General features: G+C 26.9%; 1 protein-coding gene across 3 annotated transcripts in view; it reads right to left on the reverse strand.

Moving 5' to 3' along the window:
- Positions 1 to 16,569, reverse strand: part of LOC129966052 (sulfate anion transporter 1-like) — a 99,028-nt gene that overhangs the window by 33,925 nt on the left and 48,534 nt on the right. Inside the window, exon 1 of one of the 3 annotated variants that reach the window (XM_056080408.1) lies at positions 15,719 to 15,871. The exons of the other annotated variants lie outside the window; for them this stretch is intronic. Coding sequence (XP_055936383.1) covers positions 15,719 to 15,737 — 19 coding nt within the window. The 5' untranslated portion in view covers positions 15,738 to 15,871. Of the gene's footprint in view, positions 1 to 15,718; positions 15,872 to 16,569 lie in introns of those variants that run through there. 3 annotated transcript variants of the gene reach the window in all.

Consider the following 16,569-nt stretch of genomic DNA (forward strand, 5'->3'; position numbering starts at 1 on the left):
TCGCTAAAATTCTAAGTAAATGCGGCGTTTGCTTAATCATTAAGGGGTTTTAACGCAATATAAATATGTTGTTAAACAGGTGTTAAGTAAATCTACGTTATTTAAAATGGTTTTTTTTTATCATTCAAGAAATTTTATTGAAAAGCTTTTGAAAATGAATCTCTCCTTTATAAGGTATCTATTTTTAAAGAAAATATATTTAATAACACTTCTTTTCACTTTTATGTGCATAAAAATAGAATTATGTTACTTTTTAACTAGGAGATAATTAAATACTGTCTTTCTTTTCCTTATGATTAAACAATCATAAATGAAAAGCACGAAAATTATGTGCGTGAATTTAAGAGTTGTAAAAGATGCATGATGTAAATATATTTAAGCAATGAAGTTAAAAATGTTGTATACAAATCATAAAATAAAAAAAAAATTTTCATTATAAAAATGCGAAATTATAGTACTGTCTTCAAGCTTTCTTTAAATTTGAGGGATAGGTTCAAATCATTTAGAATAATTAATATGATAATTATATAATGCAATTTAAAATAATTATCTGAATTCATTAAAACAAAAATTGAAATTAAGTTCAAGTCATGTTTAATCATTTTTATAATATATATGCGATTTAATACTTACGTATTATATGATATCATTAATAAATTAAACTTGGCAGAAACACAAATTTTGCCTCAATATATGTATAAAAAAATTCTTGTTTATTTTTAACACCTCCGTAAATATACAAACTTAAAATTAAAATTTTTCAGCTGATCTTGAGGCTGCAATATTAAAGTGAGAAACGTTATAAAAATACTTCTTTAAAAAGTAATATAATTGATTAGAAAACAAAAAGGGCTAGAGAAGGAAATAATTTATCTAGTAACTTAGCTCATTTAGTTATATATATATATATATATATATATATATATATATATATATATATATTGAATCAGAGAATGCTTCTGAGAGGCCAGTTGTTTTCAGTTTTTATCTATGTTTTAGTATCTTATCTTAGCCTATTTTTACTATTTTTATACAATCGGAAATTTAGAATAGTTGAAGGTTATAATAACTAGTCTTCAGTTAAGGGCTTACAAATTGTTTACTGAGATAACATAAGCAAACTACACAAAATAAATATTATATAAATTATTGATAACAGAAGTAACTATAGAAAGTTATTTCAGCACTTCTTTTTTCTTTATGAAATTTTTCATATTTCAAATCTCTATACAATAAAAAGTTGTTTCATTGCATAGTGATTGAGGTATATTGTCAGGCATTTTTTTTAACAAAGAAAGAATAAAGCTTTATAATGTAATAAAAAGAAAACAAGCCCTCTCCCAGAAATATATATTTTGTCATTTTTTTCCTCGTATATCTATCATTTTTTTTATCCGCTCACTCAACAGCAAAAAATTACTATAGAATTTATGGAGGTTTTATTTATTAAAACAAATATAATGATATTTGTATTGTTTATCATTTGAAAAATAGAAAAACTCACATTCATACTTTGAATAATAAAATATGAATAATGTAAATAGAAAGGAACATGACGCAGCAATTAAAAACTCTGAGAAATCGGGAAAAAGACTTACATTTGAATGACGATCAGTACTTATAAGCAATGTAACTTACTTAACCGTTTGCTATTACGTAAAAGAGGATAAATTGTAAAAATAGGGGGAAATATATCTTGCACTTTTGAATTTTTTTCCTGCTTTCCATTTCTTTTACGGTTCTGTTAAATGGAAATAGTTATTTAAAGTAGCTTTCTATCCCATTTTTTTTGTTTCCTTAATTAATTATCACCAAAATGCTATTATTTTATTTATACAAGTAATCTGAAAATTTATTTTTAACAATTCCACTATAAATATGCAAAAATATTATAAATATTCTAAAAATAAACTTTCAGTTGTAATCAATTCTTTTTAACCATCTTTTTTCTTAATTTACATTCTTTTGAAAAATTGATGATGATTTTAAGCCTGTTGACAAAAGTCTTTCTTTAAAAAACTAGACAACAGACCTTTCATATTTGCTATTTATGACTTATTATTAAGAATCTCAGCCGAATAATCTAACACCAAATTCGAACTAAGAAAAAAGAACAGCCGGTTAATAGTTTCCTCTGCCTTTTACTTTCTTTCACCATTATGGTGCAAACAAAAGCATTTCCTGTTTCCGGGGCAGAGGAAAATATATTCGAAAACTATCCGTTCACATCGGCCATCCACCTCATTGGCCATAAAAATTTTTCGTTTCAAAGAAGAGAAAAAGCACATTCGAGTCGGTTATTTTCGCATCTGATGAAAGCGAATTCAAGGACTTTCGAAGGCCTAAGGCGTTTTTTTATTTCTGTTTTTAACCTTACAGACTGGCAAAACAAAACAAAGCTGCATGGTTACGGTTAAAGGTGCGTAAGTTAATGTAAATGGATTTATTCAAACGTTTTTCGCCCAAGGCTTCAGAAATGGAAATTGAAAGAGATTTAATGGTATAATTTAAATCCAGTATTTAAGGACAAACATAGTAATTTTTGAACGTTAAACTGTTTGTTTATATATAATTATTAAAAAATTTCTTTTTGGAAACTTGAGAGCGCATGCTTTAGTTTTTTACTGTTCGTATTATCAGGAGGTTTTTTTTATTACATTCTTATCAGAAGGTTTTAAAAATTATATAAATAATTTATTTTTACTTTTTCATATGTGCATTATAGAGAAAATATTGTAATCGTCAAAAAATTCGAACTCGAGATTTTAATGAATTTCCACATTTTAGGTAAGAGAAATGGGATCTACAAATCCACAATAAATTATATTCAATGAAACCTCCCATCGGTTGAGGATTAGTCCTTCCTATACGATTATTCGATGTCAAATTGACGCGCCTCCGTATAGGGCATACTTATTTTATTCATAAGCATCTCGTTTTTTGGAGAGAGTGAGCTCGTATGTTCCACTTGCAATATTAATTTTACCGTTAACCACATTCTTATCGAATGTCATACTTTTAGTTCTCGTCGGCTACTTTTTTAATTCCTCATCTTAACTTTGCAGGACTTGATCAACGAAGCATACCATCCAAACATTTTTAACTTCTTAACAGCCATTGGTTTTCTCACTTATATTTGATACTTTTTTTTTGCATTAAATGTTTCCATTTCATACGTTTTTGACAAATTATTACTATTTTAGAATTTGCTTCAGCAGTATTTTTAGCAACTATTATTCATTTTTAAAGCATTTTATGTCATTAATTTTTAACTTTTAACCATATGCGTGGCGCAGTATAGTCAAGAAAGACACTTGCCACAATTTTTTTTTTTTAAAGCCGTTAAAAATTTGACAGAAATTTATAATTTTGGTCTCAACAAATTAAATCTCATCCATCAACTTCAATGTGTTCTTGAGCTATTGTTTCCACGGACATATATAATTCCAAATACATGTTTTTGCAACTCAGGGAAGGCTCAAACATGTAGAGTACTCAAAATCTCGATTTCGAATTTTTTGACAATCAATGTGTTTTTCTCTTTGTATAACTTCATAAACGAGAAAATAAAATAAAAATAATTTTTAAAATAAAAAACAATATTTTTTAAAAATATTTTCCTCTTATTCTTCTAATTATAATTAATAAAGATAAGTAAGATTCGAAGTGACCCAGGTAATTATTTAATCTAAAAACCGTACAAAAATAGCTCGAATTCCCACACGACGCTTGTTCTAACTATTTCTAAAAAATTAATATTCCACATCATCACAAACTAAATAATGATTTTCAAACAGGTGTTGCACATGCCCTTGATGCATGCATGAATGCATAAGTGATGACTGATGATTCCAAAAAAAGCTCATAATAGTCCACAACACCTGGATTTGTGACGTAAAGAATGTTTGTTTAGACACTTCTATAAAAAATTATATAAATAGACTAATGTAATGTACCATGTGAGGTATTTGAAAGATTTGCAATCCACCAGAAGAAAATTCCATCGAGTTTTTATTGTTTTCTAATTTAGTTAATAATCATTTTTAGCATGTAATACATAAATTATAACTATGACGAAGTTTAACGTATGATGATTGAATTAGAATAAGGAAAACGAATCGAAATGCAGATTCTTATATTTGAAAATTTATGGTAAAGAGAATTCTTAGCTCTGGCTTCTTAGCTTCTTGATTAGAAAATTTTGATATTATCTTTGATTTAATATTGGTTAATTGATTCCTATGTTTTAAAAATTAAATATTAATGAGATCAATTCTTTTTTTCGATAAAATTTCTTCGTAACGCAATTTTACAAAAGAAGTGCGTGAGACCAGAGTATCCAGAACACATTGTGTATTGTAAAGCTTGGAAAAGCTACATTGGGTCACATATCCTAGTGTTAATTCGAATGCTTAGCAGAGAATTTAACCGAGCACAAATAAGAATCGTATTATTTCAAACTTGACCATTCTTAAAATATAAAATGGTGAAACAAAATGTTTATGCAGTTCTTTATTACATCTCTAATGCAATTTAATAGAATTTTGTGGAATATCAAAGTGAAACTTTTACATAATTCAGAAAAAATAGTTCTGGACCACGTGAAAAATGGGTTGAAAGCATTATTTTCAAATTTCATATAAATTTTTCTATATGGAGTTCAAAAGTTCAAAACTTCAAGAAAAAATCCAACGCAGTCTAAAGTCAAATTTTTGATAATTTTCCTCCATTTAAGAGAAATTGTATATGATTGCACTGATTTATATCTCCCATACCAGATGACACTGTGTTGTTTATTATAATTGTCTTCGTTTTCTTTGTGTGTGTATCTATATATATATGTAATGATAGTTTAAACTCTTAATTTAATCCAAATTAATTTCCAAAACTTTATCTAAATTTAGCCCATCGTAACTTCATTCTAAAATATTCTCTTATTTCGTGATCCAATTCCCTTTTCGGTTTAATTAATCCCTGTGTAAAAATAATGCGCCATCTACGTATCAAATGAAAGTGATACTTTTGCCCTTATTAGAGGTCAAAATATGCATTTCATCTGCACGTGGCCGGAAATCCTATGTTATATAAGACTAGTGATCATTTGTTTCGTCCCTTTTCGCTTCTTTCTTACTTCTGCTTTTGTGCCGCGCTGCGTCTGCTTGTAAATAAATTGCTTTCCAGAGATGGATATTAAAGAGAAAATAGAAAATAAAAATTAAAAATACAACGTCTCGCCTATGTCTTCAAACCTGCACTCTGCTTCAACCAAAATAATGTTACATATTATTTAGCCGACAGGATTCGAAAAATGCTATTATATATATATATATATATATATATATATATATATATATATATATATATATATATATATATATATATATATATATATATATATTCTGCTTTACTAGGATGCGGTGGTGCTCTCTCTTTTTCCAATGCATCCTAACTTTCCTTGAATCAGGAGTCGGATCATCAGAAATTTTCAACCTAAGTATTTAATGCTATCCTACTTTCAGTGTACAGAAATCTTGTCGACTATTAACTTCTGTTGTAAATCTGAAGCCTTTATCTTTCTTATATTAGTTTTCTAAATCATATAACAAAATATTTCTTTAATTCTATTATTTATTTTACTCTATTCTGATGATCGAAATGAAGGTTTTTCTTTCATTATTGATATTGTATAAACTATTCCTTGCCCTTTACAACATCAGTTTGACACAATGTTTAATTTCCAAAATTACTAAACAATGAACAATATACAATCGAGTCAACCACTTAAACACTTTATTTTCAAGAAAATTCGCTCATTAGAGATTTGTAAATCAAATTTTAAAGACAGGAAATAAAGGGGCTGAAACTTACATATTTACTTTATTGATTTTAACGTGTATCTTAATATGCTGAGAAACCTGAAAATCCAGCTTCGTACGGTTTTATTAAAAAAAAGGATTTTTTTTTCATAAAAATTTCCTTATTTATGTAAAGATTGAAACATACTGCCAATACAATTTTTTTGAAACTTTATTCCTCTTTGCAAAGTATTAAATACTGTTAATCTTTTTTCTTGATAAGGTTATATTTAGTAAATTTAATTAACCTCTTAATCATTTTTTTTTGTTTCATCCTCTTTATATTTCATATCATTTTGTAACATATCTTGCTGCATTGGATATTCAGCAATCACTCTCTTTTCGTCATTGCTGAGAAAATTATATGGTTTTACCCTCTTCAGTATCGCCCATATCTTTCAGATGCTGCTACTTTTACAGCAGTTGATTTGGATGGGGCTTCAGCAAAATCTGCATAACGGTGGAAGGGGGAAAGCTCATCGAAAAGTGTGAATGAAAATTAATTAGTCGGAAAATTTTGTTATATAAAATTATTCTTCGTGACATGAAAAAAGAATAACAGATAAAATGTGTTCAAAGTGAAGGCTTGGTAGAAAATTTTATTAAATAGAAAAATTCAATAGAAGCTCTTCGAATGGAAAAATATACTATATACAGAAAATTGAAAAAGCATTAAACATTATTTCCATCTAGTTCCAAATAAATCATTTTCAGCATCCAAATTAAAAAGGTTATTGAAATGAAAGCAAGGAGCTGCGATAGAATATGCTAATACAGTTTCTGGAATTCTTCATAACACAATGATTAAATTTGTTAGAATTTTTTTTAAACATCCATTCTTTTAAATCAAATTCTAAAAAAGGACTCAATCCAGAATGAACTAAGTTAACCTCTTCAGGGATAATTTTTTTAATTATAATAATTGATTGATAAGAACAAATTTTTGTTAATGAATTTTTGCTTATTGACATTATTTTATATTAAAAACAGTTCAATAAGGCAAAAAAAAAAATGTCCTTCTGAATTTTTAAATAAAATGTTTTAATATTTTCAGTTACATTAATTTTAATTTGGTGGAAAACGAAACACACAAATATGTAGTAAAATCCTTGAAAAGGATAAGGAAATTTAATTTCATTTTTAATTAGTATTGAAAGAAAATTATTTCATTTATGGCTTTTTCTGAGAAACTGTGAACGTGTTCAAGATATTATTATTTCTGAAATATTGGGTTTTTATTACAGATTAAAAAATTAAAAAAATTATAAGAAGTTAATTTTAAAATAATAATTAATTAAACGAAATGCTATACTTTATATTTAAATATAGTAATAAATGAAATAATTTCAATTTTCTTTCGTTATGTAATGATCCACAGTTTCAATTTGCTTTATCATATCAAGTTCACTAAATGACTTTCCTGATTTTTTTATCAAATGATGCGATAGTAAAAGGTCTTCAATTGCGAACACAACGCTGGATTTTTTCAAAGCCTCTATTGTTTGTTTAATCCTATTGTTTTTTCATGCAGTATTTGTCTGCAATTGAGCAATATTTCTCTGCGGAATCAGACGCACGTGTTTTAGAAAACATTAGAATGGAAAAACTTTTTTCCATATTTCAGGTCACAGAACTTTTTCTAGTATTTTTGAGAAAGAATACGAAATTGCAGTCTTCTGTAATAATGAATAAAAAACTTTTCAAAAGCAATATCATCTATTTTATAAACCATAATTCATTTCAATTTCAGAATAAATTACATAGTTTGAATTAAAAATTTCTAGAAGAAAAGACAAGAGTTTTGTTGGATCTTATTATTGTTGTCAACCAATAGGATTGAAAAGTTTCAGTCATATTGGTTTAGGTGCAATTTTAAAAGATTGGTCCCCATTGATATTTTAGTAAAAGAAAAATCTCTTTTGAACTTCACTTTTCAATATTCATAAAAAAATAGTTAAAATAATTTTGATGAAAAAATTCATTAAAATTTGCAACAAAAATTGCCTTTTTTGAGTTCTTTTTTATATATGATTGATTACTTTCTTATAAATTTATTACTTATACTTTCTTATAAATTTATATTTCAACTTTAGGGCTACGGCATTTCTTTTTTTTTTTCTTCTTTACTTCACAAGGGAAATGCGCCGAAGAAATATTTTTTTTTTATTTTCCGAAAAGACATTGCCGTTAAATAAACTTTTAACGCCTTTGATGTAAGCGCATTTAACATTTGCGATAATAAATGATTTAACAGGAATATGTGCAACATGACAAGATTGGTTAAGAAGATTTTTATTATATTTTTGATTTTTAATGATTAATAAACCCTATGTATTTACTTGAATTCTCTTAAAAAATTATATGAAATGTTAGATATTTTTATGTTAAATTCTGATAATCATATCCTTATATCTAGAATCAGTTGTTATTAACCAGTTGTATGGGCCAAGACAAATAGAATTTTAAAAATAAGAAAGCGCCTATCCTTTATACAGAAAACTGCAGTAAACATTAAAATAATTTGTGTCTTTTAAGATGTACATATTTTAAATCTAATTAAAGCTACTGTCACAAATGCAATATAATGGTATCAAAATTAGGATTTTGTGCATATTTCACAAAAACTGGTTTGCAGAAATGTTTAAATTTGACAGCAGACAATATTATTTAAATTTAGTGTATATTAAAATACATGAATAATTTCTAATTTTATAGATGTTTTACCGGAGGAAAATCCTTCTCATTTGTCAAGAAATATTTGGCAGTTCTAATTGTCAGATATGAGACTTAGAAAAAAAAATAACCTTATGACACTTCAATGATGCAATTTTTACAACTACGTACTTTTATCCAGATAAAAACCTGTTCTACATTGGAAATAATAAAATAAAATTAGCAATTTTTAATTTATCTAAAGGACATACATTTGTCTTGTTATTCTAGAGCTAATTTAGTATTCAAAAGAAGATTTAAAATGAAGTCATACTTTAAGAAATAAACGGCGAGTTTCAATTTTAGTGAAACATCAACTTTTTTTCATGGGAAAAAAATGCAGCATTTTTATCACAAAAGTCATGAATTAATTAAGAAAGTTTTTAAAATATTACACGTGAAGTAACATCTCGTGAGAAATGTATACATAACTATTTTAACCCTTTCTAGGGCCGTGGGAAGTATGCTCCCACCAAATTTATCAATCTTTGAATGAAATTATGTAGGTTGGCATAAGTTCTGACAATTTTTTTTAGCAAGTCAGAAACTTAGATGCTTCTGTTTTTTATCTCAGACAAAATGATGTGTCTTGATTTGTTACTTATTAATTAACCAAATTAATTTTATCTAATAAGCTAAATGAATCCCTTTTCTTATTCTAATTTCAAGCCTAAAAACATTTTAACATAATATGACTAGAAAAAATTGGCCCTTTAAAGGGTTAAGTAGAATTTAACCCTTTCCGATGACTTTGTATATAGTTACTTTGTGTATAGTTTAAATAAAAGCTAAAAAATCTTACGTTTTCTTGTAATGCTTCTTTCGCTGTGTTTTTTATTATTGCTGTTAATAATTCACCTCTTTTTATTGATGAATAATTAAGACAAATTAGAATTATAAAATCATTGATTTCAACATTTCTAATTTTTTATTTATAGTTAGTTCAATAAGCCTATCTTGTCCATTTAAAAATTAGAATAAATGTATCCTTTTTTGGGGTTCTTCAAAAATTACATTAAAGAAGTCTTGCAAATATTGCTTGTAAATGCATTAACATTGTCAGTGTGTTTTTCTACCCATGGATTCGTAAAATGTTCTCAAAAGGGGGCACTAGGCCTGTGAGAAGAATTAAAGATTGTTAAACATAAAACATATATAAATAGGCTATAAACAGAATGCCCACTACCAATGTAATCTCAGAGCTAATTTCTAAATTGTTATAATATACATACTACTCTTCGAACTACAAAAATGCTTTGGGATACAAATTCTTTTAATTTATATAGTACAAATTTATATTATCTGAATTTTTATTCCCTGATCCCTTTAATCATATTTTGTACAATATTATTAACACTCTAACATAAAAAACAATATATATATTTGTCATCTAAGCTAACTATGAAGCAGTGAATTTTATTATTTGAAACTAATAATGGCCATCTCGAAAAATTCCACCAGTCAACTGGCGGATCTTCCTCGAGGTAGTCTTAAAAATGGGCTAAAATCGTCCAGAATAGTGATATCAATTTATCGCAGAAGACTGGAACTTTTTTTTGTTATAATATTAGGGTATCAAGAATATTTCACCAAATATGATTATTATAATCAAGGAACTGCATCAATATTTAATTTGAACTTTTTCCAATAGTATTGAAGATGAAAATCAAAGTTTTGTTTTGGGATATATATAGCATCAAAGGTTGTCATGCCCTAATATCAGGGAATCATAGTTAAAAAATATCGAAAATTTTCTAAGATGATGCTTCGAAGAACAAGTCGTATAAAGAAAAACTTTAAAGCATGAAACAATTTGAATATTCAAATTGAGTTTCAAGAAGCTCCTTCTGAGGGACAAATACTTTTTACAGCATAAAATATGCTCGATTATTTTTTCTTGATTGCAAACAGTACATAAATGATTATTCTGAAATTCGAATCTGTGAAAGAGAGCTGCAGTGACAATCATCAAGGGTAAAATGCGAGTAATAATGACATCCTCACGTCAGTTTTTTAGACACAGTTAAAGAGTAAAGATGCATAGAAAATCTGGATTTCTTGATATTTTCTATTTCGGAATTTACAATCGATATGATAAAAATATTAATATAATATGAATAAAAATATCTTCTGCTGCGACTCATTCAATGGAAAGATCCAACTCCGCGATTTTTTTTAGCAAGAGAATCTGCTTTTTTATTTGAGTGCCCCAGTGATCAAACTAAAGCGATTTTTTTGATTAAATGTGGCTCTCATCAAAATTTTAAAGGTTACACGGGAACTTTGGGGGATTTGCTAGATAAAATCTAAAGTGCTTGTAAGACGGAAAAACGATCTGTCACAATAAAAAATTTGGTTTTAGGAATTGGGGCATCATCAATCGTTTGACATTTGCCAATTTATTCTCTTATTAATTGATCAGATGCATCCGAAAATAGAAAGATGTTAGCTTTAATGTTCCAGTAATGGTTGAGATTTTGATGCATCTATGACGATAATAAAATGAGTTTTTTTGCTAATGGTTTCATTGAAAAGTTCTTTAATCAGACACTGGTTAAGCTTTATTTTTAAAATTAAAAGTAGCAAGGTGAATTTTGCAGATGTCGTAATGGAGAAAGTCAAGTGCTTTATGTAAGGTGATCATTTGGTTAGATGAAACGTTCAATTCACTGAAGAGCCAAGTAAAATTTTATTGATCTTTCTTAAATAATCGGATGCATAGGTTCGAAGATTGTCGAAATAATGATTATAAGCACACTCTTCCACTGGTTTGCAGTATTTTTGAATTAAACATTAAATATAGTTCTTTACGTCAATTAAAGCATTCCTTCAAATAGAAGTATATGCTTTTTCTGAAGATTTGAAAATTAGTTATCAAACCACAATTAGAACAGCACCTGCAATACTCAAACAACAAGCATGCGCTGCAATCGAAATGATATTAACAAACCAAGTATGTTCTGACTATCCAATTACACAATAAGCTTGTTATTTTTTGTTATAATTCACTGACATTATGGCTGATTAAAAATTGCCCATAATATCATGAGCAAGCAAAGTAGCTCATTTATCTTTTTCAGGTGTTCCGAGAAAGTTCAACGGACTAGGTGAGAGATGAGAAATATAAAAGCCATAAAAGCGAGACATCGTAAAAGAATTTTCCGAAAGGCAGAGGGAAACTGATAATTTAAAGATCAGTTTTAGAAGAAATGGCAAGAAAAAAAAATGTAACACAGAATGAGTTTACTCTAAAAAAAAAAAAGATGTCGATAGAAAAAATGCCCATTTCATAACACTTGGTCATAATGTTACAGAATAATTTGTCAACACAGTTTTTCCGACTATTTATCTGCTTGGTATTTTACTTATAAATTTATAAATTGAGCATCATAATAACAGTTCAAATCAATGGCACAGTATTAAATGATAATTTTTCTTTTATCTTGATATTCGTTACCTTCTTCTTATGTTTTGTCACAAAATAATATTACATAAAAATTAAATAAACGGTATACAGGTTGATAAAAGAAGAGGAGAATTTCAGACGGAAAAAAACAATGGCAGGAAAATAGATTTGACCTTAAAATATTTTTCTAGAATGCATTAAGTAATTTTTTCTCTCAAATTGATCTCTCAAGAGGTATAAAACGCATATAAAAAAGCAAAATATGTTGTTTTTTTTTCATACAAATAAAACCTCGAGTGAGATCCTTATTGTATATCTCAATAAAACTAACTAAACGGAACTAGTCCGAAATGATTCTACTAAAGTTCGCTCAACCCCTTCGTTTAGCTGAACTCTTTTTCTTTTTGGAGGTAAAATTTTAAATGGAGTTTGTTGATTATTTACAGCAATATTTTGCAGTCTTATAATAATTTTGCATTTAAATAATGCTAAATTTAGAAGAGTGTGTGACATAAGTGCATTTAAATTCCAAATCTATATATTTTCATGAAATTTGCGGGGTATAAGAAATTTTATATTTAATTTTTAATTAAATTAAACTCAAAGCAATTTCAAAAAATGTGGCCTTTTTTTAAGGAATGGAGAAAAAAAAAATCTAAACTCTAAACTGTTAGTATTACACATAAGTGTAACTAATTAAAAAAATATATTTTTAACCTTTCATACTATTAATAAACTAAGTATACAAATCACAGTGCTGTTTTTAGGTAAAATGCAATTTATATTATCAAAAAATTAATTTTAATGAATTAATTATTAATTCTCTATGCATAACAGAAGTTATTATTAAAATTTAATTAAACTTTTACATCTAATTTTTCTTGACTAATAAAGAAAATCTTACTTATAATAATCTAATTTGCAATCTAATGCATTAATTAAATAAAATTCAAGGCTAATTTATGATTCATCAATTCTTTTTTTGTAAAAACGCTTAGTAAAAGATCAAAAAACACTTTTGATGATTAGTTACAAATATTCATTTACGGAAATTGCATGACGAACATTCCGGAAAAGGAAGCCGAGATCGATTTCTGTTAAAAATTATGAAGCATCCGCAGGTACAAAATTTATGCTGTTATTTTTATATATAAATATCGTTAACATTTCTATGAATAGCTCATTAACTGCAGTTTAGAAAGAAATTACTACGGTTATGATTTAACATAATCTACGTTTATGTTGTAGAAATCAACATTCTTTCATTTTTATTAAAAAATACTTATCAAAGAATCTTCAGATATCTTTCATTTATTAATTCTAAAAAATTTCAAAGTAGAATAAAATGTAAGTTTAGAAATTCTAAAAGATCAATATTGAATTGACATGTAATAAAAATATTGGGCAAAGAAAGAAAAAAAAAATCGACTATCTGAACTAGAAAAAAAATCAATAACCAACTAATATTTGTTTTAATATAGAGTTTGAAGCATTTCATTAATAATAATTGATTTATTTAAAACCATAAAAACATTTAAACAATTGTTAACTTTTTACAAATTGTTTTTACAAATTTTGTTTTGTTTTTCATAACAACTTATATTTTTTAATCAATTGATATTTTTTAACAAATTTGTTTATTTTTAGATAAAGTAAAATTATTTTTTTCTTTATTAAATTTTATAATAATGGTATTAACCAAAGAAAAAGAATTTTTTTACCAAAAGTAATTTACTGATGATTTGCGAGCTTTTGATTTAAATAAAACTTTATTCCCTGCATTTGAAAGGGTAAGAGGAAAATCATTTAAGCTCAAAAACAAGCTGATGAATAATAAACGGAAAGAAAAACAGGAACACCTCGTAATTTGATGTAACACTTGTAAGATCATTTGCAGTTTCGCCTTGAAATAGACATTTCAATGCCCGTTGACTTTATTTATTTATTTGTTATTTCTTTCTTAAATTTGCATTGGGAACGCATGATTAGATTCCCGAAATTCATCTTTTAATTGTAGAAACCTCTGGATCATCAAAATTCTTAGAAGGCAATAATGTTTTTTGGTGAGAAAAAAAAAACTTTTTTGCTTGAACTATTTATTACTTACCGTCGGTGGCAAATCAAAAATAGTTTTGTTTGCGTATAATAATTTTATTATAAATTACTATTATTTAAATAAAATCATTACAATTAAAACAATTATATTAGAAAAAAGAAAAAGAAGTTCCGAAATATGAAATTTAAGATAAATTGTCATATGCTCAGTTTCCCAGTTCCTTCTTAAATATGTCATTTCTTAGGATAAGTATAATCCATTAATAAAATAACAGATAATAAATAAATTATAATGACACAACTTGCAGGTTCTTTTCCAATTAATATTTCAAAATTTATTTATATTAACACTAAATATATCACTGTAAAAATATCCACTTTTTTTTGTTTGCTTCACCAAATTTATTTTCTTGATTTTAGAATTCGCGAAATGGTGTGTGCTGCATTTAATTTGAGTGCATTATGATGTGCTTATAAAGTTTAAAAATACTATAAAATATTCATTAGCTTTTTTAAGAATATTGAATCAATTTCTTTCAAATAAATTCGTAACTAAATTCATATTCATTATCATGTTTACATGCTCATTTCTGACTTGAAACAATTTTTAAAAAAAATATAACTACTCTAAAACAAATAAAATTTATATAAAAAAATCATATTTAAAAATGTTAATCTCTTTTATGTTTTAATGAGAAATAAATTTATCCACCTTAATCGATGGAACAAATTTAAATAATTATTAACTAATATTCAATAGAGTTTAGAAAAATCCACTATACAACTTACATTTACAAGTAAGCATCAAATAATAAATTTGAATCAAGTTTTCGAATAATTCGTGGAACATGCAAAACTAATCAGTAGCTTTTAATTACAAAAAAAAAAATGATTTAAAGTAACAATATATATTACTTTTCATTATTTTTTTTAACATTTTGAAGAAAACGAACTAAAAAGAGAAATCGAATCGAATCTTAGACGATTTTTCTTTTACAAATGAATTGAAAGAAAAGCTGAAATGAGATTGGCATAAGCAATTATAATTTATAAAAGAAAAAAAATTATTACTTATGCAGATGTTGAGAAAATATTATTGTAGCTTTTAAATTAACATGGTATACGTCACTTAGTGATTACTGAAATTGTATCTAAAATATTATAAGCTCCAATAAAAACTTTGTTGAAAAGTTTATGAATTATTAGTTAAATATATTAATAATTAACAGATTTTTCTGGCGTCCAAATTATAAACCTTTGCAAAAAATAAAACTCAGCAAGTACTAAATACTCATAACACTAATCATTTTAACAAAGCACTGAAAATAAAAAGATGTCGATGCTAGTAAAAAGTGAAAACTAACAAAAATTTATTAGCAAAATTCTTAGTCGAAAATTGCATTATATTTATGGAGTAATATTTTTTCTTGTATTGATAAGAAAATCCATCCGAGATCTCAAACTTTCTAAAATATGTTAATGAACGAATACTATACCTCCATTCCTACATTCATTTTCTATAAAAACTACAAAAGTGAAATGTGCAGAAAGAATATTTCATTCATTAACGTAAATTCCAAGATTCCTATAACAGACATCTCATATAATATTTAAACTCTTATTAAGGTTAAGGTTAACTGGTGCAGAAAAACTACTAAACTGATGGGAGAAAAACGGTAGATTCACTCACCCGCTTTAGGTTCCGTCATTTTTCTTCCTCAATTAATTCTCCAGTCGTCCGTCCTCACACTTCGGTCCTCCGGAGATGAATGAATGCGCGCGTCCGCACCTCAACACCTATCAACCCTCACCAAGAATGCTAGTCCCAATGCAACGGCAGGAACTGAAGGGATCGGACCGAGTGAAAAAAACAACAGCAAATATTATCGGATATCTCTTTCTCTTTCGCGCAATTGATAAATTAAACTTGATCTGCTCTGTTAGGGAAAGGGACTCCAGCATTTATTACACTTGACGTCATTTTACGCTGCACGCATAAACCGCGGGGATTCTCAATAAATTGCGCGCTTGTGCAGTGGAAGTGTCAGTCACGCAGCAATTGCTGGGCTAATTGCAAGATTTAAGTGACTGACTGAAACTATGTGTTATTGAATTGGCAAGCTTTTCTTTAGATCAAGAGAATCAATTTTTCTGAACTTCCAGTCCGAGATATTCTGGATATTGTAGGAAGAATGTATCAGATATTTTAAAATGAAACAAAATGCATTTTTTCAAAAAAAAATTTAGGATATGAAAAATTTAAATAATTTTTTTAAAAAATGTGAATTTTATATTATTTTGATATAATTATTTGAAAAACGTTTAACAGAAACGTTAATGCCCACTTCTGTCCCAGAATATTGTTAGCAAAAAATTCGAATTCGTGATTTTGATGGATATTCATGTTTTAATCATCTCTGAAGTGGAAAAGAAATTATTGAATTTATATCTGTCTGTCCGTCCGTTCGTCTCTCTGTGCATCTGTTTGAGAGCGCAGTTTAAAAACGTTTTGTCTTAGACTTATGGTATTGGCTATACACC

This window comes from Argiope bruennichi, chromosome 4 (genome assembly GCF_947563725.1).
Source record: "Argiope bruennichi chromosome 4, qqArgBrue1.1, whole genome shotgun sequence".
Taxonomy (NCBI): domain Eukaryota; kingdom Metazoa; phylum Arthropoda; class Arachnida; order Araneae; family Araneidae; genus Argiope; species Argiope bruennichi.